The sequence below is a fragment of the Salmo salar genome, chromosome 11, assembly GCF_965601325.2.
Source record: "Salmo salar chromosome 11, fSalSal1, whole genome shotgun sequence".
Taxonomy (NCBI): domain Eukaryota; kingdom Metazoa; phylum Chordata; class Actinopteri; order Salmoniformes; family Salmonidae; genus Salmo; species Salmo salar.
In genome coordinates this window covers 37,294,990-37,321,929 of record NC_138301.1, presented here as the reverse complement: position 1 = coordinate 37,321,929, position 26,940 = coordinate 37,294,990, and the positions used below count along the sequence as shown (strand labels likewise).

General features: G+C 43.6%; 2 protein-coding genes across 2 annotated transcripts in view; both read right to left on the bottom strand.

Annotated features, from left to right (window-relative positions):
* Window positions 1–375: 375 nt before the first annotated feature.
* Window positions 376–12,480, bottom strand: LOC106562705 (stAR-related lipid transfer protein 5). The gene is made up of 6 exons (XM_014127691.3): window positions 11,911–12,480; window positions 11,672–11,721; window positions 9,259–9,391; window positions 8,349–8,466; window positions 5,854–5,947; window positions 376–3,738 (listed from the first exon to the last, which is right to left on the bottom strand). Exons 1-6 carry the CDS (start codon window positions 11,998–12,000, stop codon window positions 3,588–3,590), a joined length of 636 nt encoding a protein of 211 aa, XP_013983166.1. The 5' UTR covers window positions 12,001–12,480; the 3' UTR covers window positions 376–3,587.
* Window positions 12,481–12,786: 306 nt separating this feature from the next.
* The window catches only part of LOC106562704 (transmembrane channel-like protein 3), a 93,169-nt gene continuing 79,015 nt past the window's right edge, over window positions 12,787–26,940 (bottom strand). The window contains exons 13-20 of the mRNA XM_082957545.1: window positions 26,502–26,569; window positions 24,574–24,702; window positions 21,449–21,559; window positions 20,836–20,961; window positions 19,976–20,054; window positions 19,716–19,758; window positions 17,520–17,799; window positions 12,787–16,986 (exon numbers count right to left, since the gene is read on the bottom strand). Of these exons, the coding sequence (XP_082813671.1) occupies window positions 15,963–16,986; window positions 17,520–17,799; window positions 19,716–19,758; window positions 19,976–20,054; window positions 20,836–20,961; window positions 21,449–21,559; window positions 24,574–24,702; window positions 26,502–26,569 (1,860 nt within the window). The 3' untranslated portion in view covers window positions 12,787–15,962. The remainder of the gene's footprint in view (window positions 16,987–17,519; window positions 17,800–19,715; window positions 19,759–19,975; window positions 20,055–20,835; window positions 20,962–21,448; window positions 21,560–24,573; window positions 24,703–26,501; window positions 26,570–26,940) is intronic.

Here is a 26,940-nt window from a genome sequence, read left to right as displayed (position 1 = left end):
AATAACCATTCATGTTTTGAAACCTATGTAGTTATTTGACTTCATATGGAACAAACAGATGCATTTACCACTCAGTTAATGAGACTATGCAAGTTGTAGGCAAAACTCCTTTAATTTTCCCCCAAATTCCCAGGTTTTCCAGAAATCCTGGTTGGAGGATTCTGCATTCCCTGCTTATTCCCTTCTGGTTTTGGGAACTTCCAACCAGGACTTCTTGGAAAGTTGAGTAACCATTATTCATCCATCATCGAATCCTTAATTTCTCTTCTCTGGTGTTTGAAAAACAGCCGGTGAATTTGTGTAGTGGGTATAGCCATTTTCCTACCTGTGGTGATGGTAATATAATACGACAAGAGAGGATGACAACATTGGATGTAACGGTCAGTAGTTTTTAATGCAGATGCTGGTGAAACACAAAACCTGCTGGGTGGAACATACAGTATACAGTACGGTACAGTAGAGTGCAGGTCAGGATTAGGGTCGCAAAATTGTGGTAACTTTCCCCAATTTCCCAGAAATCCTGGTTGGAGGATATCCAGATTCCCCGTGTATTCCCTACTGATTCCAGGAATCTTCCAACTGGGATTTCAGGAACATTTTATTTTTTTGAGAAAAATTACCAGAATTTCATAACCCTAATCCTGACCTAAAAAAAACATTTTCCTGTGTTGCTTTTATTGACAACTGAACTAATAGTATATTTCAATAGCAGCCATTTTCCATAGCAGCTGTGCTTTCCAATCAGGAGCTGAGGACAACAAACAGCATTCAACACGTACCCTAAAACATACACATCTGTCGCAAAACGCATGATGGAGTACATTTTAAAAACAAGCCACCAATAGACAACGTGTGTACTCTGACATTAAGACAGCAATACACTGTAGGTAGGTATGATCTTCAGGCTCCACGTACAGTACAATAACACACATCAAAACAATGCCTTCATGGTATTACACCAACAAAAGGCAAACAATGATAAAAAAGCAAGCATTTAGGACTTGGTTGTGGATGAGGTGGAATGCAATGCACTTGTAAAGGTTTGTCAGTTAAGGTTATTATCCACTCAGGATAAGAAAATGACGTTAAGTAGTGTGTTTTCATTTCAAAAGGAAACTTAACCACAAGGCTTCTAAAAAGATTGATCTAAAACATCATTAATATAATGGCTTATCAACATACATGTAGAGGACTCAGCAGGCATGCAGATGGTTGACTGTACAGCACTGTGAAGACACCTTCTAGGGCTATATCTCAATACTCTGAGGAGGCTTCCTCCACCTAAAAGGGCTGTATCTCAATACTATGAAAAGGCTTCCTCCACCAACTAGGGATGTATCTCAATACTATTGATGCTTGCTCTCATTATTTCCCTTCACCGATGATTTAAAAAAAGCTATGGAGACGCACCCTGGCCTAGACGGATGACCATGCCCTCTTGTGTCATATCAAAGACAGTGGTTTTCTCAACTCTATGCTGGTAATAAGTTTCTTTACAGTGTAAAATGACACTAGTCACAACTGATGCCAGAATATGGCAGTCATATGCTGCTGCTGTGCTTTAAAATATGTTGGAATCCATGGCTGTCCCAAATGGCATCCTACTCCCTATATAGTGCACTACTTTGGACCAGAGCCTTATGGGACGCATACCATGTTGTACCCCACTGAATAAAACCCAAGATCCTTCAGAAGCTCTCCTACTCGAGCGGATGTCCCTTTGTCCATTCTTCATTAGATGAAGCTGTTCATATTGCCATTTGCCCATACATACTGCAAATAACTTTGCTTAAGAATAATGCAGTGTTCTTACTTTGACATCTACATACTACATAGATAAAAGTAACTGAGGCAGAAATCCTTGCTTGGAGGTTAGACGTCTATAAATCCAGCAGATGTTAAGGTTAGGAATAGGATAGAGTGGGGGGGCCGGTATATACACCCTCTAAAGGTTACTGGTTAAAGCTGGAATCCTCAACGGTAAAACAACCATGTCCATAACGCTTTCCAGTTACTGAAAACTACAAACACTGTTATTTCCATCTCTGACATCATCGCACGTACGATAGAAAAACACAATATGTACTGCATTTTATTACCATGCTGCACGACCCTCCTCAGCTCAGCAACAACAATAACAATGCTGGTGGGGCGGCCAGTGGCACCGTTTCCCCCTACTGCGGATTCCAACTTTAGGTATTGGTTAAAGGGCTGTGGAGACAGGTTAAACCAGAACATTTCAAGTACAGTACTACCGTATACAAAGAACAACAAAAAATGAGGTATGACTCGTCCCAATGGAATCCGATTCCATTCTGGGGTTCCTGTAAGGTCCATGCAACATGCATGTTACTGTAGGTAGGATGCAGCCAGTGTAACAGAATGGACTGTATTCAACAGCAACAGTACAAAAGGGAAGGAGGACATATCCTCCGTGTGTTTAGGACACTGAATACAAAATATAGATTTCAAATCTATCCTCATTCTTTTGGGGTGGAAAGTAGGCGGGGGGGATGCATCACTAAATAGGAAATGTACAGGAAATATTTATTGTTTAGGAAGTAGAGTTTGGCAAAATTGACCTCTCTAGATCAATTCTTAAAGGTGCGGCCCAGAGTGCTTAAAGGTGCGGTCTGTAAGTTGGATTTCCGGTTCGAGGACTAAGAGGCTGGGTGTTTGCTAGTGTACCTGCATGAAGAAAAACAAAAGAAGAACAGGAACTACATTATGTCCAATAATGTAACGTGCGTTTCTTTTGGGTGGGTTCATCAGGATTGTTTTTGTACTCTTGTTACAATAGGGGGAAAAATAACTTACAAATTGCAACTTTAACATCAGGGCTAAGGTCAATTCCATTTCAATCGCTTCAACTCAATAAAATTGCACATGAACCTCTATGAGAAATTCATATTAAATATTTTTCCCCAGAGTTGAATGAAATTAGAGCAGACCCTCAACCTTTTTGTAAGACTACACTAGTGGCCACCATACCTGGTCCTAGAGAGCAACAGTACCAGGGGTGCAGGCTTTTTGCTCCAGCACTAACACACCATTACTACACAAATGAACCAAGACCTCAATGACCTGAAATCAGCTGTGTTAGTGCTGGGACAAACAAGCTGCACTCCTTCCTTCCCTCATATCATCCCCCTTTAAGCTCACATACAGTTTGCTCCAAGCCAAGGCCAGGTGACCACTCTTTTAAAGAGGCTGTACAGAAGTTGAGTTGCTAATTGTTTATCTACATTTTTGGCTTGAGTGTTGCCTGTATGGTTGATATAACAATATTTATTTACTCATGAAACACAATTTTAATCTAGAAAGATACGGCCTGGGGAGGTGTGCCCCATGCTCTCTAATAAGGATTTTTAAAATCCATTTACATCAATCTATCCCTTTCAGTTAAAAAGCCCCCTGAGGTGATAAGTTCCATAAAGCCTCTTTAAAACTAAGCCATTCACATAGCTAATCATTGTGTTTTTTGGTCCCGCTGAATGCTGGTCCCAGATCTGAGTACCGCCAGGAGTTGGTTATGCAGCACAAACAGATCTGGGACCAGGGCTAAGGGAAGGTATAGTATGAGTGTATCAGTGGTCCTTGAGGGACTTGATGGCCTTGGCCAGGTTGCTGTAGAACTCCACCATGCTGGATGGGAAGAAGGAGTCGACCACGGAGCGAGGCAGGAAGCCCCCCAGGTCCGTCTGGAAGAAACTGAACAGCTGTGTTTTGTTTGGCTCCCTTGGAGAGAGAGAGAGGGGTTGAATTTACACTATACTGTACGAACAATATTAGACAGTGCTTCATCAGCTACATAGCTATCAAGACAGGTGGTCATGTTAGATAATGTTATTGAGAGAGAGAATGCTCAAACCAAACCTATTGCTGTGCACATTATAGATAGCTCAATCAGAAAAAAAAAAAAAAAATGTATGAAATGTATGCATTCACTACTGTAAGTCGCTCTGGATAAGAGCGTCTGCTAAATGACTAAAATGTAAAATGTAAATTAGTATACCTGAGTGCACTGAAGTTTAGCTCTCTACTGCCCTCCTGTGGTGGACCATTGTCTCTACAAAAACTTGGTTCTGACAGAACTGAACACAATGTTCAGAATGTTGCAGATGGGTTTGTAAACTAAAGCATGTGTACTGTATGTAAAGTCGCTGTCTGATGAAAACCGTAACTCAATTTTGTCATTTATATTTTTGAATGAAATGTCCTCTGAACATTGCACGGCTCTGCGACCAATAAAACACATTCAAAATAGCTTTAGAAGTTCAATAACTGTGTTCATTATTAAAACCTGTTTGGGATAGGGGGCAGTATTTTCACGGCCGGATAAAAAAACGTACCCGATTTAAACTGGTTACTACTCCTGCCCAGAAACTAGAATATGCATATAATTAGCAGATTTGGATAGAAAACACTAAAGTTTCTTAAACTGTTTGAATGGTGTCTATGAGTATAACAGAACTCATATGGCAGGCCAAAACCTGAGAAGATTCCATACAGAAAGTGCCCTGTCTGACAATTTGTTCTCCTTCTGTGGCATCTCTATCAAAAATACAGCATCTGTGCTGTAACGTGACATTTTCTAAGGCTTCCATTGGCTCTCAAAAGGCGCCAGAAAGTGTAATGGGGTGTCTGCTGTCTCTGGGCAAAAAACAGCAGGAGTTTTTGTGAGTGGTCAGGCAGGGAACAGTGACAGTGGAGATGCGCATCCACGAGACGACTCCATTTTTTTCTTTCAGCCTTTGAATGAATACAACGTCGCCCGGTTGGAATATTATCGCTATTTTACGAGAAAAACAGCATAAAAATTGATTTTAAACAGCGTTTGACATGCTTCGAAGTACGGTAATGGAATATTTTTTAATTTTTTGTCACGAAATGCGCTCGCGTGTCACCTTTCGGATAGTGACTTCAACGCACGAACAAAACGGAGGTATTTGAATATAACTATGGATTATTTGGAACCAAAACAACATTTGTTGTTGAAGTAGAAGTCCTGGGAGTGCATTCTGACGAAGAACAGCAAAGGTAATCCAATTTTTCTTATAGTAAATCTGAGTTTGGTGAGGGCCAAACTTGGGTGTCAAATTAGCTAGCCATGATGGCCGGGCTATGTACTCAGAATATTGCAAAATGTGCTTTCGCCGAAAAGCTATTTTAAAATCTGACACCGCGATTGCATAAAGGAGTTCTGTATCTATAATTCTTAAAATAATTGTTATGTTTTTTTGTCAATGTTTATCGTGAGTAATTTAGTAAATTCACCGGAAGTTTGCGGTGGGTATGCTAGTTCTGAACATCACATGCTAATGTAAAAAGCTGTTTTTTGATATAAATATGAACTTGATTGAACAAAACATGCATGTATTGTATAACATAATGTCCTAGGAGTGTCATATGATAAAGATCATCAAAGGTTAGTGCTGCATTTAGCTGTGGTTTTGGTTTTTGTGACATATATGCTTGCTTTGAAAATGGCTGTGTGATTATTTTTGGCAGGGTACTCTCCTGACATAATCTAATGTTTTGCTTTCGCTGTAAAGCCTTTTTGAAATCGGACAGTGTGGTTAGATTAACGAGAGTCTGGTCTTTAAAATGGTGTAAAATAGTCATATGTTTGAGAAATTGAAGTTATAGCTTTTTTTAGGTATTTGTATTTCGCGCCACGCTCTACCATTGGATATTGGTGAGGCGTTCCGCTCGCGGAACGTCTGTCCCTAACAGGTTATAACAGGAAATTATGGACATTTTTTCAATTTCCTGAAAAGTTTGTTTTGGAGATGAGGTTATCAGACAACGACAATATTATGAAACAGAAGTGTGTGTCAGCGCGTGACTCACCCAGAGATGGGGACACAGATGCAGCCACAGGGGTGGTTGAAGCCCCTCACATACCCTGACTGGGGAGGGCAGCTCGGGTGGCTCACGTGGGTGGCTAACGGACAGAACACAGGGAGAGAACATATGAGGATACAAATATGTGTAGATATAATTCAGTCTATTTTCATTCAATCAATCACATAAAGTTACTTGGTATACTGATAGTGAAGGTAAAACGCAAATCTCATCTTGGCCACACCGTTGCAAATACATAACCAAGCCTTTCTTATTGGACAAGAACATATAGGCTAGGCCTAGTACATCACAGTTTGAGTGTTTTCTTCCTTTTCGTGCCTACTGAACACAACCCACATTTTGACATGGATGATTATGCCTAGGCCAGTGGATAAGACAGTTGTCTGTCCCAGAGATTCCCACCCAGCCAGCCTCTCTGAGGGTTAGGGCTGATGATTAGGCTACATCATCCACACACTAGCACTGCATTAGTGACAAGTGACAATAGTTCCTCTTGTACTCTACTGATTTCAGCCTACTGCCGATGGGGTGGTATGTCTGTGCAGCCCAGTGCTTGATTTGTATATCATTGATTATGTTTTTGTTGTTGTTAGAATACCTATTTATTCCTTTATATTTCTTAATGTCTGTCCTGTTATGTCCTCTGTAAATGCCTCAACGTTCAATAAAAATAGCCTAACATTTAATAAAAAAACAGGTCTGCGCAGTCTTCTAAGGAGAGTCCTAGACAGACATTAAAGAACAAAAAGAGCTACACTCCAATAGAAATGTGAATTGAGCCAGTAGAGAAATTTAGTTAAATAATACATTGTTAGAGAAATGTTCCAAAATGTTATTTTAATCATAAAGCTCTAGAACTACCGTTCGCTCTAGAACTACCGTTCGCTCTAGATCTACCGTTCGCTCTAGATCTACCGTTCGCTCTAGATCTACCGTTCTACAGCTACCGTTCGCTCTAGATCTACTATTTGCTCTAGAACTACCGTTCGCTCTAGATCTACTGTTCTACAGCTACCGTTCGCTCTAGAACTACCGTTCGCTCTAGATCTACCGTTCGCTCTAGATCTACCGTTCGCTCTAGATCTACTGTTCTACAGCTACCGTTCGCTCTAGATCTACCGTTCGCTCTAGATCTACTGTTCTACAGCTACCGTTCGCTCTAGATCTCCTGTTCTACAGCTACCGTTCGCTCTAGAACTACCGTTCGCTCTAGATCTACCGTTCGCTCTAGATCTACCGTTCGCTCTAGATCTACTGTTCTACAGCTACCGTTCGCTCTAGATCTACCGTTCGCTCTAGATCTACTGTTCTACAGCTACCGTTCGCTATAGATCTCCTGTTCTACAGCTACCGTTCGCTCTAGATCTACCGTTCGCTCTAGATCTACTGTTCTACAGCTACCGTTCGCTCTAGATCTACCGTTCGCTCTAGATCTACCGTTCAACAGCTAACGTTCGCTCTAGATCTACTGTTCGCTCTAGATCTACTGTTCAACAGCTAACGTTCGCTCTAGATCTACCGATTGCTCTAGATCTACCGATCGCTCTAGATCTACTGTTCTACAGCTACCATTCGCTCTAGAACTCCCGTTCGCTCTAGATCTACCGTTTGCTCTAGAACTACTGTTCTACAGCTACCGTTTGCTCTAGAACTACTGTTCTACAGCTACCGTTTGCTCTAGAACTACTGTTCTACAGCTACCGTTTGCTCTAGAACTACTGTTCTACAGCTACCGTTTGCTCTAGAACTACTGTTCTACAGCTACCGTTTGCTCTAGAACTACTGTTCTACAGCTACCGTTTGCTCTAGAACTACTGTTCTACAGCTACCATTCGCTCTAGAACTACTGTTCTACAGCTACCGTTCGCTCTAGAACTACTGTTCTACAGCTACCGTTCGCTCTAGATCTACTGTTCAACAGCTAACGTTCGCTCTAGATCTACCGTTCGCTCTAGATCTACCGTTCGCTCTAGATCTACTGTTCAACAGCTAACGTTCGCTCTAGATCTACCGATTGCTCTAGATCTACCGATCGCTCTAGATCTACTGTTCTACAGCTACCATTCGCTCTAGAACTCCCGTTCGCTCTAGATCTACCGTTTGCTCTAGAACTACTGTTCTACAGCTACCGTTTGCTCTAGAACTACTGTTCTACAGCTACCGTTTGCTCTAGAACTACTGTTCTACAGCTACCGTTTGCTCTAGAACTACTGTTCTACAGCTACCGTTTGCTCTAGAACTACTGTTCTACAGCTACCGTTCGCTCTAGAACTACTGTTCTACAGCTACCGTTCGCTCTAGAACTACTGTTCTACAGCTACCGTTCGCTCTAGAACTACTGTTCTACAGCTACCGTTCGCTCTAGATCTATTGTTCACTAAAGATCTACTGTTTCTTGTTGTTGTTAGAACTCCTATTTATCATAAAGTGAAGAGAGAGAGCGAAAAGACAGAAGGAAGAGAGATAGAGGCGTTACGCACCATTGGATGTAATGGTGCCGTCTTCGTATTGCTTCACTAGAATAACGTCGACAAAGTCTCTGGGAGCTATGATGCCCATGGCTGCTGACGGAGTGACTGTTCTGCAGACAGTGATGTTCTGTGTGAGGAGGGGAGAGACTGGCAGGTAAACACTGGGCCTCGCTCAGCAGGACACGGCGTTGTGGAATGTTCATATAGAAATATACAATGTAGAATGAAACAAACCCCTCTGATAAGCAGAATAAGGCATCACGTCAGTTCTATCGATGACATTTCTATCTGCAACGTTCCACAAGATAGCACAGGACACAACAAAAGTACCCCTCTGATCTGCAGAATAAGGTATGGCATCAGTTCTATCAATATCTTTTATCTACGTTTTCTTACTGAACATGTTCCTGAACTTGTGTTCGTCCCAAAGCAAATAAATATTAACATGACTAATGGAATAGAGAACAAAGGGTAGGAGTGCTGCATTGGTGCTGTGGGTGTGGTGATCGCTGGCAGGTGCCCTTTAGGAAACATGTATCAAAACCATGAAAAAACTGGATGACACACTTTGGTTGCTTGGATAACTTATTTAACCGTCACGTAACCAGGAAGTCCCATAGAGGTCAGGTACAACTCACTTCCATAAAACCCTAAGGCTTATCAACAAAGTTGGGGGAGTAGACAGAACTATACAGCGAGAATGGATGACATTCTATTCAGTATCTATTCAGTTGTGATTTGTTTGTGGGTGTGAGTGAGTGAGTGAGGAATGATAAAGAATCAATGGAGAAACAAATGAATCATATGATCAGTGACAACTCTCTAAAGCAAACTTAGAACATAGATGATGGGGACAAAACAACTGAATTGTGACTGACTGTGACTACAGTACGGTCCATTGGTTTGAAACTTAGCCTACCTCAGTGACTTGCTCTACCAGCTCAAACTTCTTGACATTGTTGTCCCATTTCACCCGCAGTCCATTTGGCACTGGTTTCAGACACTCCCATACCTTCTCTGGACTTCCCTTCACCACCGACTCCCCCTTATATCTGTCAGACACAACACAACACATGTAGAGAGACAGAACAGCACTAACCCTAACTTTTATACAGTGCATTCGGAAAGTATTCAGACCTAAAAATGATTAAATAAAAAAAAATGGTCTCACCAATCTACACACAATACCCCATAATGACAAAGCAAAAACAGGTTTAGAATTTTTTGCAAGAGTATAAAATAAATGAAAATACCTTATTTACATAAGTATTCAGACCCTTTGCTATGGGACTCAAAATTGAGCTCAGGTGCATCCTGTTTCCACAGATCATCCTTGAGATGTTTCTACAACTTGATTGGAGTCCACCTGTGGTAAATTCAATTGATTGGACATTACTTGGAAAGGCACACACCTGTATATATAATTTGACAGCTCATGTTTGAACAAAAACCAAGCCATGAGGTCGAAAGAATTGTCCGTAGAGCTCCGAGACAGGATTGTGTGGAGGCACAGATCCGGGGAAGGTTAACAAAACATTTCTGCAGCATTGAAGGTCCCCAAGAACACAGTCACCTCCTCATTTTTAAATGGATGAAGTTTGGAACCACCAACACTCTTCCTACAGTTGGCCGCCCGACCAAACTGAGCAATCGAGGGAGAAGGGCCTTGGTCAGGGAGGTGACCAAGAACCCAATGGTCACTGACAGAGCTCCAGAGTTCCTCCGTGAAGATGGGATAATGTTCCAGAAGGACAACCATCTCTGCAGCACCACCAATCAGGCCTTCATGGTAGAGTGGCCAGAATTAAGACAGTCCTCAGAAAAAGGCACATGACAGCCCGCTTGGAGTTTGCCAAAAGGCACCTAGGGGACTCTCAGACCATGAGAAACCAGATTCTCTGGTCTGATGAAACCACGATTGAACTATTTGGCCTGAATGCCAAGCGTTACATCTGGAGGAAACCAGGCAGAGCTCATCACCTGGCCAATACCATCCCTACGGTGAAGCATGGTGGTGGCAGCATCATGTATTGGTGATGTTTTTCAGCAGCAGGGACTGGGAGACTAGTCAGGATTGAGAGAAAGATTAACGGAATAAAGTACATAGAAATCCTTGATGAAAACTTGCTCCAGAGCACTCAGGACCTCAGACTGGGGCAAAGGTTCACCTTCCAACAGGTCAACGACCCTAAACACACAGCCAAGACAATGCAAGAGTGTATTCGAGACAAGTCTCTGAATGTCCTTGAGTAGCTAAGCCAGAGCCCAGACTTGAACCCGCTCGAACATCTCTGGAGAGACCTGAAAATAGCTGTGCAGCAACGCTACCCATCCAACCTGACAGAGCTTAACAGGAACTATGAGAAGAATGGGAGAAACTCCCCAAATACAGGTGTGCCAAGCTGGTAGCGTCATACCCAAGACGACTCAAGGCTGTAATCGCTGCCAAAGGTGCTTCAACAAAGTACTGAGTAAAGGGTTTGAATACTTGAGTAAATGTGATATCATTTTTTAATATTTTGAATACATTTGCAAGAATTTAAAATCCTGTTTTTGCTTTGTCATTATGGGGGATTGTGTGTAGATTGATGAGGAAAAAACGAAACAATTAAATCTATTTTTGAATAAGGCTAACGTAACAATGTAGAACAAGTGAAGGGGTCTGAATACTTTCTGAATGCACTGTACCTGTCAGACACAACACATGTAGAGATAGACAGAACACTAACCCTAATACACGTCAAATATAACATGTAGAGATAGGTCTACTTTGGGGACGGTTTCCGGGTTTCCCAGAGACCGATTAAGCCCAGTCCTAAACTAAAAAGTGTTGTCAATGGAAATTCTCCATTAAGAATGCTTTTTAGTCCAGGACTAGACTTAATCTGGGTCTGGGAAGCCAGCCTGTTATTGGTGCTTTCTTAATTAAAAGTTGAACATGGCTTCATCTCCATGTTCTCTCCTTCATCTGCACTGAACTGAAAACAGCAACAGTAAAAGCAAGATGGTGGATATTTCTTTGTCAGTTTTTTCATATCAATGCAGCTGAAGGAAACTGGTCGAGGGGCGGAAAGTAGCCCTCTTTAGACCGTTATGATACACAGCTGAAGATGACCTTAGTAAAAACTTAAGTCCAACAGTTTCAGTAACTGATGCTGTCAGTTCAGTTGGAGATAGCTAGTTCATGTCAAGGTTACCGCTGTTAAGCAGTAACGTTAAAGACTCTCCGGAGATAAGATTGTGAAAAGGACATTTAGTTAGTCTAACTTGCTTCTATACAAAATGTAGAAATGAATGATTTGGCCTAGATAAGGAGAATAGCTTATACTTACACATTCCCAGGGAACTCAGTCGATGGCCGCCAGGACACGATGACGTCATTCTAAAAATGGACAGACACATCCATGTCAAAAACAAAACATTGGTTGCTGTTGTCAACCCACTGACTGCATTTACCTAACTATGTTATTTTACAATGACACAGCAAAATGGAGCTGTTAACACGGTGCACGGAAAGGTACGTCACCTGTAATTATAAAATATTAATATTGCTACCTAGAACATTACGCACCGATTTCTTGCAGACTTTCCATCCAGACTCGTCCTTGGTGTAGCTCAAAAGACAGTCCCCAACTGCATTCGCTGTGTTCTGGTAATCCATGCTGGTTGAGTCCGCCTGGCAGATGTGATGATGGAGGACTTGCAACCTGTTCAATAGCTAGCCAGCTGTCAGGCTAACTGACTAGTTAGATAGATAACATTAGCCGTGATTCCAAATGGATGGATTTAGACTGACACACAAGATAACTAGCTGAAGTTAGCGTAATGTATGAAGCATAAAATATGATCTATGAATATGAGACAGTTACGTTTAGTAACAGTTAGCCACACAAGCCAATATAAGAGAATTTACAGTAACTAGCTAACGTTTGTGTAACGTTAGTTAGCTAATGAAAATATTGAATGAAAGACTTGTATTATCGTTAGTGGCGAGGTTCCTGAAGTGAGTAAGACTCAGACTTGCTTAAAATAAATATTGATTGTCATAAACATCTAAAACTAATTTGTAGTAAAGATTAAGCTTATTTAGCCAGCAGGCTAGCTAGCCGTTTTCCCATCAACTGATGAAAAAAATTCATGTGAAAAAGTACGCTTTCTGATTCGTTGGAAGCTTGGATCAGTGTTGAAGTGAATGCTGGGAATTGTAGTTTGAAATGGACAGTAACGTGTCCACCAGATAATGCCCCAGATAGAAGTCAATGTTCTTACTGCAACGACAATCAGTTATCGAAACACATATGTCAATATGTCAAGTTTTTTTTCTCCACCCACAGAGCAGACTCAGGCCACTTTTAGTTTAGAAGTTATCGACATGGCATTCCTTTTGTAAATGTACTTTATACATATCCTAACGTGTTATAAACTCAGCAAAAAAAGAAACGTCCTCTCACTGTCAACTGTTTATTTTCAGAAAACTTAACATGTGTAAATATTTGTATAAACATAAGATTCAACAACTGAGACATAAACTGAACAAGTTCCACAGACACGTGACTAACAAAAATTAAATAATGTGTCCCTGAACAAAGGGGGGGTCAAAATTAAAAGTAACAGTCAGTATCTGGTGTGGCCACCAGCTGCATTAAGTACTGATGTGCATCTCCTCCTCATGGACTGCACCAGATTTGCCAGTTCTTGCTGTGAGATGTTACACCACTCTTCCATCAAGGCACCTGCAAGTTCCTGGACATTTATGGGGGGAATGGCCCTAGTCCTCACCCTCCGATCCAACAGGTCCCAGACGTGCTCAATGGGATTGAGATCCGGGCTCTTCGCACTGGCCATGGCAGAACACTGACATTCCTGTCTTGCAGGAAATCACGCACAGAACGAGCAATATGGCTGGTGGCATTGTCATGCTGGAGGGTCATGTCAGGATGAACCTGCAGGAAGGGTACCACATGAGGGAGGAGGATGACTTCCCTGTAACGAACAGCGTTGGGATTGCTTGCAATGACAACAAGCTCAGTCTGATGATGCTGTGACACACCGCCCCAGACCATGATGGACCCTCCATCTCCAAATCGATCTCGCTCCAGAGTACAGGCCTCGGTGTAACGCTCATTCCTTCGATGATAAACACGAATCTGAACATCACTGCTGGTGAGACAAAACCGCAACTCGTCAGTGAAGAGCACTTTTTGCCAGTCCTGTCTGGTCCAGCGACGGTGGGTTTGTGCCCATAGGCGATATTGTTGCCAGTGATGTCTGGTGAGGACCTGCCTTACTACAAGCCCTCAGTCCGGCCTCTCTCAGCCTATTGCGGACAGTCTGAGCACTGATGGAGGGATTGTGCGTTCCTAGTGTAACTCGGGCAGTAGTTGTTGCCATCCTGTACCTGTCCCGCAGGTGTGATGTTCGGATGTACCGATCCTGTGCAGGTGTTGTTACACGTGGTCTGCCACTGCGAGGACGATCAGCTGTCCGTCCTGTCTCCCTGTAGAGCTGTCTTAGGTGTCTCACAGTACGAACATTGCAATTTATTGCCCTGGCCACATCTTCAGTCCTTATGCCTCCTTGCAGCACGTGTAAGGCACGTTCACGCAGATGAGCAGAGACCCTGGGAATCTTTCTTTTGGTGTTTTTCAGAGTCAGTAGAAAGGCCTCTATAGTGTCCTAAGTTTTCATAACTGTGACCTTAATTGCCTACCGTCTGTAAGATGTTAGTGTCTTAATGACCGTTCCACAGGTGCATGTTAATTAATTGTTTATGGTTCATTGAACAAGCATGGGAAACAGTGTTTAAACCCTTTACAACGAAGATCTGTGAAGTTATTTGGATTTTTATGAATTATCTTTGAAAGACAGGGTCCAGAAAAAGGGACATTTATTTCTTTGCAGAGTATATTATATATGTTACACATCATACTTTACTACGGTATCATCATTTTACTGAATTGAAGGCCATGTTTGCTTGGTACAATGTAATGTACACACACACAATAGCCAATATAACACCTGTTTGTGATAAGCCTAAAACAAACATCAAGGGCCATACACATAACCTTGAGTAGAACAAAACAATCTGATGCTTAGGTACACTACTTTGGACCATTGACCATGATATTTATTTGATTGAGAGCAAGCACAGTATCCATGACAATGTGAGCATATAATATGTTATGCATATTATGCACATAGAGCTGTTTGTTAACACACACAACGTATAGCATTGGCCATGAATGGGCTATTCACGTTTTCTGTGGTTTACAATACGACTTTATGTAACCCACTACAAAACAATTAACTCGACAGGTCATTATTGTAAAACATAATTTGCTTTCAATAACCAGTGGTGGAAAAAGTACCTAATTGTCATACTTGAGTAAAAATAAAGATACCTTAAAAGAAAATTACTCAAGTAAAAGTGAAAGTCACCCAGTAAAATGCTACTTGAGTAAAACTCTAAAAGTATTTGGTTTTAAATATACGTAAGTAGCAAAAGTAAATGTGGATCGCTAAAATATACTTAAGTATAAAAAGTAAAAGTATAAATCATTTCAAATTCCTTATATTAATTTAGGAAAGGGAAAGGGGGATACCAGTCAGTTGTACAACTGAAGGCATTCGACTGAAATGTGTCTTCCACATTTAACCCAACCCTTCTGAATCAGAGATGTGCGGTTGGCTGCCTTAATCGACATCCACGTCTTCGGCGCCCGGGGAACAGTGGGTTAATTGCCTTGCTCAGGGGCAGAAGCAACCCAGACTAGAGGTCGACCGATTAATCGGAATGGCCAATTAGGGCCAATTTCAAGTTTTGATAACAATCGGTAATCGGTATTTTTGGCCACCGATTTGCCGATTACATTTTTTTTTTAACACCTTTATTTAACTAGGCAAGTCAGATTAAGAACACATTCTTATTTTCAATGACGGCCTAGGAACGGGGGTTAACTGCCTTGTTCAGGGGGGATTCGGGGATTCGTTTTTGCAACCTTCTGGTTACTAGTCCAACGCTCTAACCACCTGCCTTACATTGCACTCCACGAGGAGCCTGCATGGCGTTTCAAACGTCACTCGCTCTGAGACTTGGAGTAGTTGTTCCCCTTGCTCTGCATGGGTAACGCTGCTTCGAGGGTGGCTGTTGTCGATGTGTTCCTGATTCGACAATTGAAAAAAATCATAATCGGTAGACCTCTAACCCAGACGGCACGATTTTCTTGTTTTTTTAATTTACGGATAGCCAGGGGCACAATTCAACATTCAGACATAATTTACAAATGAAGTATTTGTGTTTAGTGAGTCTGCCAGATCAGAGACAGTAGGGATGACCAGGGATGTTCTCTTGATAATTGTGTGAATTAGACAGTTTTCCTGTCCTGCTAAGCATTCAAAATGTAACAAGTACTTTTGGGTGTCAGGCAAAATGTAAGGAGTAAAAAGCACGTTATTTTGTTTAGGAATGTAGTGGAGTAAAAGTAAAGTACAGATACCCCAAAAAACTACTTAAGTAGTACTTTAAAGTATTTTTACTTAAGTACTTTACACTACTGTCAATAACTTACATGGATTAATAAAGGTTAAATAAACCTAGATATATTCACAATAGAAATACACCAACTACACGTTGGAGCAGACCAGGTCTTTGGACCCAGGCACATTGAGATCTATACTGGCTTTGGACTTCTTCTTAGCCAGCTTGCCTTGCCTTGCCTCAGACTTGAGATACTTCTCCTTGTTGTGAATGACCTGGATGTACTGGTCTGTGCTGCTGTTCTGCTGGTCGCTACTGGAGGCCAGAGAGGCCGAGTCCGACTCAGTCAGGGAAGGCTCCAGCTTGGACCTGGATGTCTTGGGCTTGACCTGGGGCTCCAGGCGTCTTCCAGGGCCCTGGGGGGATGAGTGTACAGGTCTGCTCGGGGAGTGGGTGTGTCTGTCTGGGGACTGTGTGTGCCTGACTGGTGGTGGAAGCTCTGCTCCTCTGATGCTGGTCTGGGAGAGGGAGTGCAAGCGCGTCTCCATATCCTCCCAGTCCGCTTTTTGGGCTTCACTGCTGTAGCGCCCCCTAGCAGTGTGGCTGTCTTTTGACGCCATAGATAGCTTGGTCTCCAGGCGCTCTCCGATGTAGAAGCGAGCCGGCTGGTGGAGGTCGGAGAGTGAGCGGGGCCGGTGAGTCTGCCCGAACGACCCCCTCCTAGACTCCCTCTTCCCCCCTGCCTCTTCCTCCTCCTCTTCATCACTCAGGTGTGACTGCGGCGGATTCGACCTATGTGGGTGCCCATGCAGATGCGGAGCCCTTGGAGTATACCGCTTGATATTCCGCGGGATCAGCTCCACGATTTCACCCACCGGGTCCTCCGATCGGAAGTGGCGAGGGACGCGTGTGGCTGATCGAAGCAACTTTTTCCTAGCTTCGTGCTCGTTGACGATAACGTAGCGCGTGGTGTAGGGGCGACGGCCCACGTAGCTCTGGGCGGTCACTATCCCAGCTGCCTCTGCGGAGTGCATGGGCCTGATGGTCTTCCTGTAGATTGGGTCGGAGTGGATGTTCTCTGAGGAGTAGCGTGTCGGGGGGTTGTACGCCACATGGTGGTAGGACTTGGACCTGCAGGTACCGCTAGGGCCTCCCAGGTAGGAAGGGTGTCTGTGGTGACAGAGGGAAATACGGATGATAAATGTTACTACTGTATGTGGTCGTAATGAGAAACCACTTCAACTTGAATCATTACAGTAACAAATACTACTGATACTGTGTATCGTTGATTCCTTTGGTAGTGACAGTACTCCAGGCCATAGTATGTCCAAACAGGCTTTAGAAGGATTTAAATACTCCTTGCTTATTAGCTACTGTTGTAGAAAACTACACTTTTCCTTTCATGACTCGTGATCTGACTTGAGTGAAAGCAGTGAGATGGAATCCCATTCAATTTCTTAGGGGTGAATCCTGACTTCCACTTAAGTGTAATTTTCAATTAGTCATGCATTGATGTTAATGGGAGTCTAAGTTTAAACTTTGGGCTAGGTACTGGAGTCCCCCTTTAGAGGTTTATTTAGGACTAACAACATGGACACCAACCCTTAATCCTCCTGTAGACACACCTGTAGAGGACTGTATAAAAGCCTGTGACTGACCAGACAGAATAACACATCATATGTGTGTGTGTGTGTGTGACACACCTGTTAGGGATGTTCTCCAGCCTTTGCTTGTGCAGTATGGACACTGTTGGACTTCTAGACGCCCCAGCAGCAAATGTCGCCCTAGCTGTCTCGGCCCTCGATGCCGACTGGGTGATGGTGCGGATGCCGTTGCCGCGACGATCGGGCGACTGGAAGTTTGTGACACTGCCGTTGGGTCGTGGCGACGGCGTGCGAATGGACGATTCGCGGCTGGTGATGTCACCATCCTGCTGGTCAGGCTTCCTGTCCTCCCCGGGGACCTCTGGGGCCTGTAGCCTCGCTGTGGGTGGGGGTCAGAGGTCAGGGGTTACAGTGAGGGAAAAAAGTATTTGATCCCCTGCTGATTTTGTACGTTTGCCCACTGACAAAGAAATTATCAGTCTATAATTTTAATGGTAGGTTTAGTTGGTAGAGCATGGTGTTTGCAACGCCAGCATGGTGTGTGCAACGCCAGGGTTGTGGGTTCGATTCCCACGGGGGGCCAGTACAAAAAAAAATGCATGAAATGAAATGAAATGTATGCATTCACGACTGTAAGTCGCTCTAGATAAGAGCGTCTGCTAAAATGACTAAAATGTAAAAAAAAATGTCAATTTGAACAGTGAGAGACAGAATAACAACAAAAAAATCCAGAAAAACACATGTCAAAAATGTTATAAAATGATTTGCATTTTAATGAGGGAAATAAGTATTTGACCCCTCTGCAAAACATGACTTAGTACTTGGTGGCAAATCCCTTGTTGGCAATCACAGAGGTCAGACGTTTCTTGTAGTTGGCCACCAGGTTTGCACACATCTCAGGAGGGATTTTGTCCCACTCCTCTTTGCAGATCTTCTCCAAGTCATTAAGGTTTCGAGGCTGACGTTTGGCAACTCGAACCTTCAGCTCGAACCTTCAGGGATTAAAGTCTGGAGCCTGGCTAGGCCACTCAAGGACCTTAATGTGCTTCTTCTTGAGCCACTCCTTTGTTGCCTTGGCCGTGTGTTTTGGGTCATTGTCATGCTGGAATACCCATCCACAACCCATTTCAATGCCCTGGCTGAGGGAAGGAGGTTCTCACCCAAGATTTGACGGTACATGGCCCTGTCCATCATCCCTTTGATGAGATGAAGTTGTCCTGTCCCCTTAGCAGAAAAACACCCCCAAAGCATAATGTTTCCACCTCCATGTTTGACGGTGGGGATGGTGTTCTTGGGGTCATAGGCAGCATTCCTCCTCCTCCAAACACGGCGAGTTGAGTTGATGCCAAAGAGCTCCATTTTGGTCTCATCTGACCACAACACTTTCACCCAGTTGTCCTCTGAATCATTCAGATGTTCATTGGCAAACTTCAGACGTGCATGTATATTTGCTTTTTTGAGCAGGGGGACCTTGCGGGCGCTGCAGGATTTGAGTCCTTCACGGCATAGTGTGTTACCAATTGTTTTCTTGGTGACTATGGTCCCAGCTGCCTTGAGATCATTGACAAGATCCTCCCGTGTAGTTCTGGGCTGATTCCTCACCATTCTCATGATCATTGCAACTCCACGAGGTGAGATCTTGCATGGGAGATTGACAGTTCTTTTGTGTTTCTTCCATTTGCGAATAATCGCACCAACTGTTGTCACCTTCTCATCAAGCTGCTTGGCGATGGTCTTGTAGCCCATTCCAGCCTTGTGTAGGTCTACAATCTTATCCCTGACATCCTTGGAGAGCTCTTTGGTCTTGGCCATGGTGGAGTGTTTGGAATCTGATTGATTGATTGCTTCTGTGGACAGGTGTCTTTTATACAGGAGCACTCCTTTTAAGTGTGCTCCTAATCTCAGCTCGTTACCTGTATAAAAGACACCTGGGAGCCAGAAATCTTTCTGATTGAGAGGGGGTCAAATACTTATTTCCCTCATTAAAATGCAAATCAATTTATAACATTTTTGAGATGTGTTTTTCTGGATTTTTTTGTTGTTATTCTGTCTCTCACTGTTCAAATAAACCTACCATTAAAATTATAGACTGATCATTTGTTTGTCAGGGGGCAAACGTACAAAATCAGCAGGGGATCAAATACTTTTTCCCCTCACTGTAGTTTAGGTGTTCAAAAGTTCAACATTTTATTGGTAAAGGTTAATAGTCAAGTGAGGTGAAGGGTTAAAGGTCAGATGATAGGGGATATGTAGATATAGAACCAACCAACCAGAAAGTAGAATGATGAGGTTTACCTGAAGCCAGCTGTAATACCTTCTTCTTGTCTTCTGTTCTCTCCTGACAAATACATTTCTGTTCAGCATACAGTCATGAGACTAAGTAGGCATCCCAAATGGCACCATATTGCCTTCATATTCCACTACTTTTAACCAGAGCCAAAAGTAGTACACTGTCTAGGGAATATTTGGGATGCACTCTAAGTTCATATGTATGTTTGTTTAATGTATAATAGCGACTGACTTCGAGAACTATAACTGTAGCGTCTATAACTCACAGTCTGAAGCTGCATCCTCAGCTGGTTGTTGGTGAATTTAAGGGATCTGGCAATGGCCTGAAGGTAGTAGATCAACATGCTGAAGGACACAGAGAGAGTTACCCCAAGAGGACTGACACAATGACTGATCAACATGCTGAAAGACACAGAGAGAGTTACCCCAAGAGGACTGACACAATGACTGATCAACGTGCTGAAGGACACATAGAGAGTTACCCCAAGAGGACTGACACAATGACTGATCAACATGCTGAAGGACACAGAGAGAGTTACCCCAAGAGGACTGACACAATGACTGATCAGCATGCTGAAAGACAAAGAGAGAGTTACCCCAAGAGGACTGACACAATGACTGATCAGCATGCTGAAGGACACAGAGAGAGTTACCCCAAGAGGACTGACACAATGACTGATCAACATGCTGAAGGACACAGAGAGAGTTACCCCAAGAGGACTGACATAATGACTGATCAACATGCTGAAGGACACAGAGAGAGTTACCCCAAGAGGACTGACACAATGACTTGACCAATCCGAATGCATCAAGCAAGTCAGGCTACATGGAGTGTGTGTGTGTGTGTGTGTGTGTGTGTGTGTGTGTGTGTGTGTGTGTGTGTGTGTGTGTGTGTGTGTGTGTGTGTGTGTGTGTGTGTGTGTGTGTGTGTGTGTGTGTGTGTGTGGGGGGGGAGTCTGTGTGTGTGTGTGTGAGTCTGTGTGTGTGTGTGTGAGTCTGTGTGTGTGTGAGTCTGTGTGTGTGTGAGAGAGAGTCTGCATTCCTGTGTGTGTGTGTGTATATATGTGTGTGAGTCTGTGTGTGAGTGTGTGTGAGTCTGTCTGTCTGTGTGTGTGAGTGCACTCACAACAGCAGCAGCAGAGCGGGCAGCGCTACGACAGGGCTGGTGACGTAACTCATCACTTTACTGAACCACACCGGGAAGTCATTGGCTATCGTCTCTGAGATGATGTCATAAATCTTCTCCTGACCGCTGCAGGGGAACGCACGCATGCACACACACACACACACACACACACACACACACACACACACACAGACACACACACACACACACACACACACACACACACACACACACACACACACACACACACACCCCCCTCTGACCATTGTATTACAGGAAAGGATGAAGCATAGTGTTACAGCAGAATTAGAGCTATACAGGCTTTTCTTCATGGCCATATACTGCTTTCAGCAGATTATGATGTGTGATGATAATAAACTAATCATGGATAGATTTTTTATAGCAATTTTCAAGGTTCTCAATAGGAGTTAGCTCGTCCACACACACACACCTCACTTGGGCTACAAACATGCACAGACACAGACACAGACACAGACACACACACAGTATACTGCAACCCTATTGAAAGTGTGGCTTACATTACCTTAAATTACAAGGGCTAACTTTAAAATGGACACCACGTTTCAAGAGCTTCACGGGAACAATCGCTTACCTAAATGGCCCGCAGTGTTGGGAAGGTCTGTATCTCACTATGGCAAAGATGGTGGGCAGCATACACAGAAAAAGCATGAACAACAGCATAGCCAGGTAGAAATTATTTGATCTGGAAACAAATGAGAGAAATAAAATAGTACTGTTATTTCTATATTGCTTATTTATCTGTGTTATTTTAAATTATTCTGTCTTTGTAATCCTGATCAAATATGTTTACAAAGACAGATAATCAAAACCCATAATCCATATTTGGTTAGAGACAATAGGAATGGTGGAATATATTTTTAATATACTATCATACTATTGTTTGGTTATACATTTTGACATTTACATTTTAGTAATTTAGCAGATGCTCTTATACAGGGTAACTTACAGTTAGTGCATTCACCTTAAGTTAGCTAGGTGGGACAACCACATATCACAGTCATCGAAATAATGTTTTCCCTCAATAACGTCAGTAGAACCAGAGCTGGGGGGGGGGGGGGGGGGGGAAGCATACTGTTTGAAGAGGTATGGTTTCAGATGTTTTTGGAAGATGGGCAGGGACTGTCCTAGCTTCAGGTAGAAGTTTCTAACATTGGGGTGAGAGGACAGAGAAGAGCTTGGACTGGGCTGAGCGGGAGCTGTCCTCCCGTAGACGTGGAAGGGCCATGAGACCTGAGGTGGCAGAATGTAGTGCTCAGGTTGGGGTGTTGGGTTTGAGCATAGCCTGAAGGTATGGAGGGGCAGCTCCTCTTGCTGCTCTGTAGGTAAGCACCATGGTCTTGTAGTGGATGTGAGTCGACCAAGGTTTTTAGCACTCTGGGAGGGCGACACTGGAGTTGTGAACTGTGATGGAGAGGTCTTGGTGGAAGATATTTTTCATATGTGACCCGTTTCAGGAAACTAGGCTTATGTCGCAAGTCACGACTTCACAGGAGAGCCATTTTTTTAAAGAAGATTTTTGGCAGAAATGCCTTCTGGAACATATATTTCATGTGCCTTAATACTTTCATGTGCCTTAATAACAAACTTGTATGCCATCTGTAAATGGAAATAAAATTGTTAAATTACGAGACTTGTTGGTTAAGCCACAGAAAAAGCGGCAACCGTCCCACTAGCCATGACTGGCTGAGATAATGAGTGGGATGGACATGCCAAGAGAGGAGTTTGGATTGGTCTGCCATATAGAAAGCTTCTGTCTATTTGAGCTTTGTTTACCTAGCTAGCTAGCTGTCTTAAGCTAAAGTGTACAACACCCGTTGAATATGGGCGGTGTCAGTAAACGTCTGCAAAAAAGCATAATGAAATTGTTGCCAGCAGAGCTGGTTAGGCTGTTTTCATGTTATCCAGAGGTAAACAAATCATCGGCCAGAGTGTCAAGTGTGTGCTCTGAATGCACCGAGAATGAAAGGAGATGGGTGGGGCTAAAGCTTAAGAGGGTGTGAACGGTGCTGAATGGGTGTAGACATAGAAGAGCTCTTCACTAGATATCAAAACATTCAAATGACATTTTCTCAAAAGTAAATTTCAAAGTTGATCAACTTTCAAAGAATTACTTTCCCATTGTTCCTCAAAAATGCAGTGTATGATATACCATTTTGGTAGCTCTGAGTCTCTATTTTGTCCAATGTCAAATACACAATTTCAAATATTGCTACTTAATTAAGACCAAATCCAGGTGGTGAGTCACATATACTATTTATTCATATCATTCTATTTCTTTAATAAACTTACATGCTATTTCTTTATCATACTGTTTTACATAACCACGTGAAGTGTATGGTGTGTGTGCGCACTTTCATAAGTATGTATTTTCCTGTACATCTGGGAGTGACTGATAAGGCCTGAAAGAGGCAGCAACAGACTCGTTACATAAATCAGAGTGGGCTGAGTGCCTGCAGGCCGTGTGTGTGTGGTGTGTGTGTGTGTGTGTGTGTGTGTGTGTGTGTGTGTGTGTGTGTGTGTGTGTGTGTGTGTGTGTGCGTGTGTCTGTGTGTGAGGGAGCAGTGTAGTAGCTCATCACAGAGATGTGCTCATTTTGTTCTCTCTCTCCACAGAGCTGTAAAATAAGATCCGGTGGGAGGGGAGGAGAGGAGTAATGAGACCAGAACCACTGAGCCAGAGTATCAGAACCACAGAACCAGTATTATAGGCCCAGAGTGAATCAGACTCACACTATGCTGTTATGTAATGTTAGTCTTTTGTGGTACTGTTTATTATGGATTCATCAGTACTAGAGAGAGAGAGAGAGAGAGAAGTGAATGGTAGAGTGGCTGTGTCTTCTACACATGCTTGTCCAGTATGATTGTGTGTATATGTACAGTGCATTGGGAAAGTATTCAGACCCCTTGACTTTTTCCACATTTTGCTACAGCCATATTCCAAAATGGATGAAATCATTTTTTTGTGCTTAGGGTTGTTGTGCCCCAGTCTGTGGTCCTGAGCGCTCTGGAGCAGGTTTTCATCAAGGATCTCTCTGTATAATATTTTACTGAGGAGTGGCTTCCGTCTGGCCACTCTACCATAAAGACCTGATTGGTGGAGTGCTGCAGAGATGTTTGTCCTGCTGGAAGGTTCTCCCATCTCCACAGAGGAACTCTGGAGTTCTGTCAAAGTGACCATCAGTGTCATGTCCTGACCCTTGTAAGATGTAATTTTCTATAGTAGAGTAGGTCAGGGCGTGTGCATGTGCCTGTGTGTGCTTGTCTGTGTGTGTGTGCCTATGTGTGTGTGTGTGCCTGTGTGTATGTGCATGCCTGTATGTGTGTGTGTGTGTTTGCGCCTGTGTGTGTGTGCTTGTGTGTGTGTGTGCCTGTGTGTGTGTGTGCCTGTGTGTATGTGCATGCCTGTGTATGTGTGTGTGTGTGTGTGCCTGTGTGTGCTTGTGTGTGTGTGCCTGTGTGTATGTGCATGCCTGTATGTATGTGTGTGTGTGTGTGTGCGTGCCTGTGTGTGTGTGACTGTGTGTGTGTGCGTGCCTGTGTGTATGTGTGTGTGCATGACTGTGTGTGTGTGCGTGCCTGTGTGTGTGTGTGTGTGTGTGTGTGTGTGTGTGTGTGTGTGTGTGCGTGCCTGTGTGTGTGCGTGCCTGTGTGTGTGTGTGCATGCCTCTGTGTGTGACTGTGTGTCTCTGCCCCTGACCTGGATGCTCTGAACACCTGTTGGTGAGGGACGTTACAGGTGAGCACAGCCCAACTCCTCAGGTACATCAAGCCTATCAGCTTCAACACGTTGAAGGCAGGCAGACAGGGAGAGAAGAACGAACCCATCCTAGAGAGAGAGAGAGAGAAAGAGAGAAAAGGGAGAGAGAGAGGGGGAGAGAGGAGAAGTGGAGCTGAATTATCATAATGTATACATGAGCCAACAAGGTTACCTACACAGCAGTTTGTGTTGTGACGGTGTAAAGTCAGTTACCATTAGATAACATCAGCTGTAATGTATTAATGTTTTTATGTCACTATTATGAGAGAGAGAGAGTGAGCGAGAAAGACAGACAGAGAGAGAGAGAAAGAGTGTGAGAGAGAGGGAACACGAGAGACAGGGGTGGGGGGTTTGGAGAAGAATCTCCCCACTCTGTGAAGGAGCCAGAGGACACAGAGAGAGGGGTGGGGGTTTGGAGAAGAATGTCCCCACTCTGTAAAGGAGCCAGAGGACACAGAGAGAGGGGTGGGGGTTTGGAGAAGAATGTCCCCACTCTGTGAAGGAGCCAGAGGACACAGAGAGAGGGGTGGGGGGGGGGGGTTGGAGAAGAATGTCCCCACTCTGTGAAGGAGCCAGAGGACACAGAGAGAGGGGTGGGGGGGGGGGTTGGAGAAGAATGTCCCCACTCTGTAAAGGAGCCAGAGGACACAGAGAGAGGGGTGGGGGTTTGGAAAAGAATGTCCCCACTCTGTGAAGGAGCCAGAGGACACAGAGAGAGGGGTGGGGGTTTGGAGAAGAATGTCCCCACTCTGTAAAGGAGCCAGAGGACACAGAGAGAGGGGTGGGGGTTTGGAGAAGAATGTCCCCACTCTGTGAAGGAGCCAGAGGACACAGAGAGAGGGGTGGGGGGGTTTGGAGAAGAATGTCCCCACTCTGTAAAGGAGCCAGAGGACACAGAGAGAGGGGTGGGGGTTTGGAGAAGAATGTTCCCACTCTGTAAAGGAGCCAGAGGACACAGAGAGAGGGGTGGGGGTTTGGAGAAGAATGTCCCCACTCTGTGAAAGAGCCAGAGGACACAGAGAGAGGGACAGATTTACACCCCTGCTAATGGAGCTCCTCCAGACATATCACACATAGCACAGCATATTACTCTGGGTCAGGGGCTGTCCTGCCCTTAGTAAGGTTACCTTTTATAGAAGGACTGGGTTATATATTATAGCTAATATGGGCACATTACCTTCTACATTAGAATCAGAATCACCATTAATAGCCAATCACATTTTCACAGTCAGCATGGCACTTGGTGATATGGTGCTGCTAGCAATATACATCATTTATACAGACAGAGGAATTTACACAACGTTTCCACACATTGTAAACAAATTAGATAAAGTGAACATAGAAATTGAAGTGTGTGAGAGAGTGTGTTATATCTCTAACCTGAGTTTTTCCTGGCAATGTGACTTGAGGATGAACACTGGGCCCTAGTTCCATCTACTGTCTATGTTGCATCTGATGTCTGAAAGCTCAACAGCAAAGACCAATAGCTTATGTCCGAAGAGACAAATACATTCCGAGCCGTGGTGGAGTGGGTGGGTAACACTCCCAGCAATGAACAAGTTTTCCTAGAGTGGCAGGTATCCTAGCGGGTAAGAGTGTTGGGTCAGTAACTGAATGTCACTGGTTCGGATCCCCGAGTCGACTTGGTGAAAAAAACTGTCTGTGTCCCCTTGAGAAGGACACTTGACCCTAATTGCTACCGTAAGTTGCTCTGGATAAGAGCGTCTGATAAATGACAAAAATGTCAATGTAAAATGCACCCCCACTGGAGACCAGGGTTTAAACAATGTGAAAGGTTGAGTGGAACTCCACTGTCCTATAAAAATAAAGAATAGATGAAGTGACAAACCCAGTAGAATGTGACATACCAGATCATTCCTTGGTTATATATCAGGTGGAGTACATTCTCAGCTATCTTGAATTCCCCATACTCAGGCTGCCAGGTGGGAAACATAAAGGGTGACATTAATTAAACCTTGAATTACTTCATTAAATATATTGACGACCTAGTCAAATGTCTTAAAATAAAGTTGACTCCTGATAGATGCAACAGCTTGTCCCTGCCGTGATGGCGTGGACTAAACCAGAACATGCAGTTACCAGGAGCAATTAAAAAGCATGTCATCCAATTGTGACTTGCAAACCGCACTGCACTTCAACGTAGTTTGCACTTATCCAGACGTCAACTGTAATCAGACGATAACAACACAGTCACAATCACCCTTGGGTTAAAACAGTATTTGTTTTCTTTCAAACCCTTTGAGCTTGCCTGGAGTGCCATATGGGCAGTATTTGCACTTTCGGGAC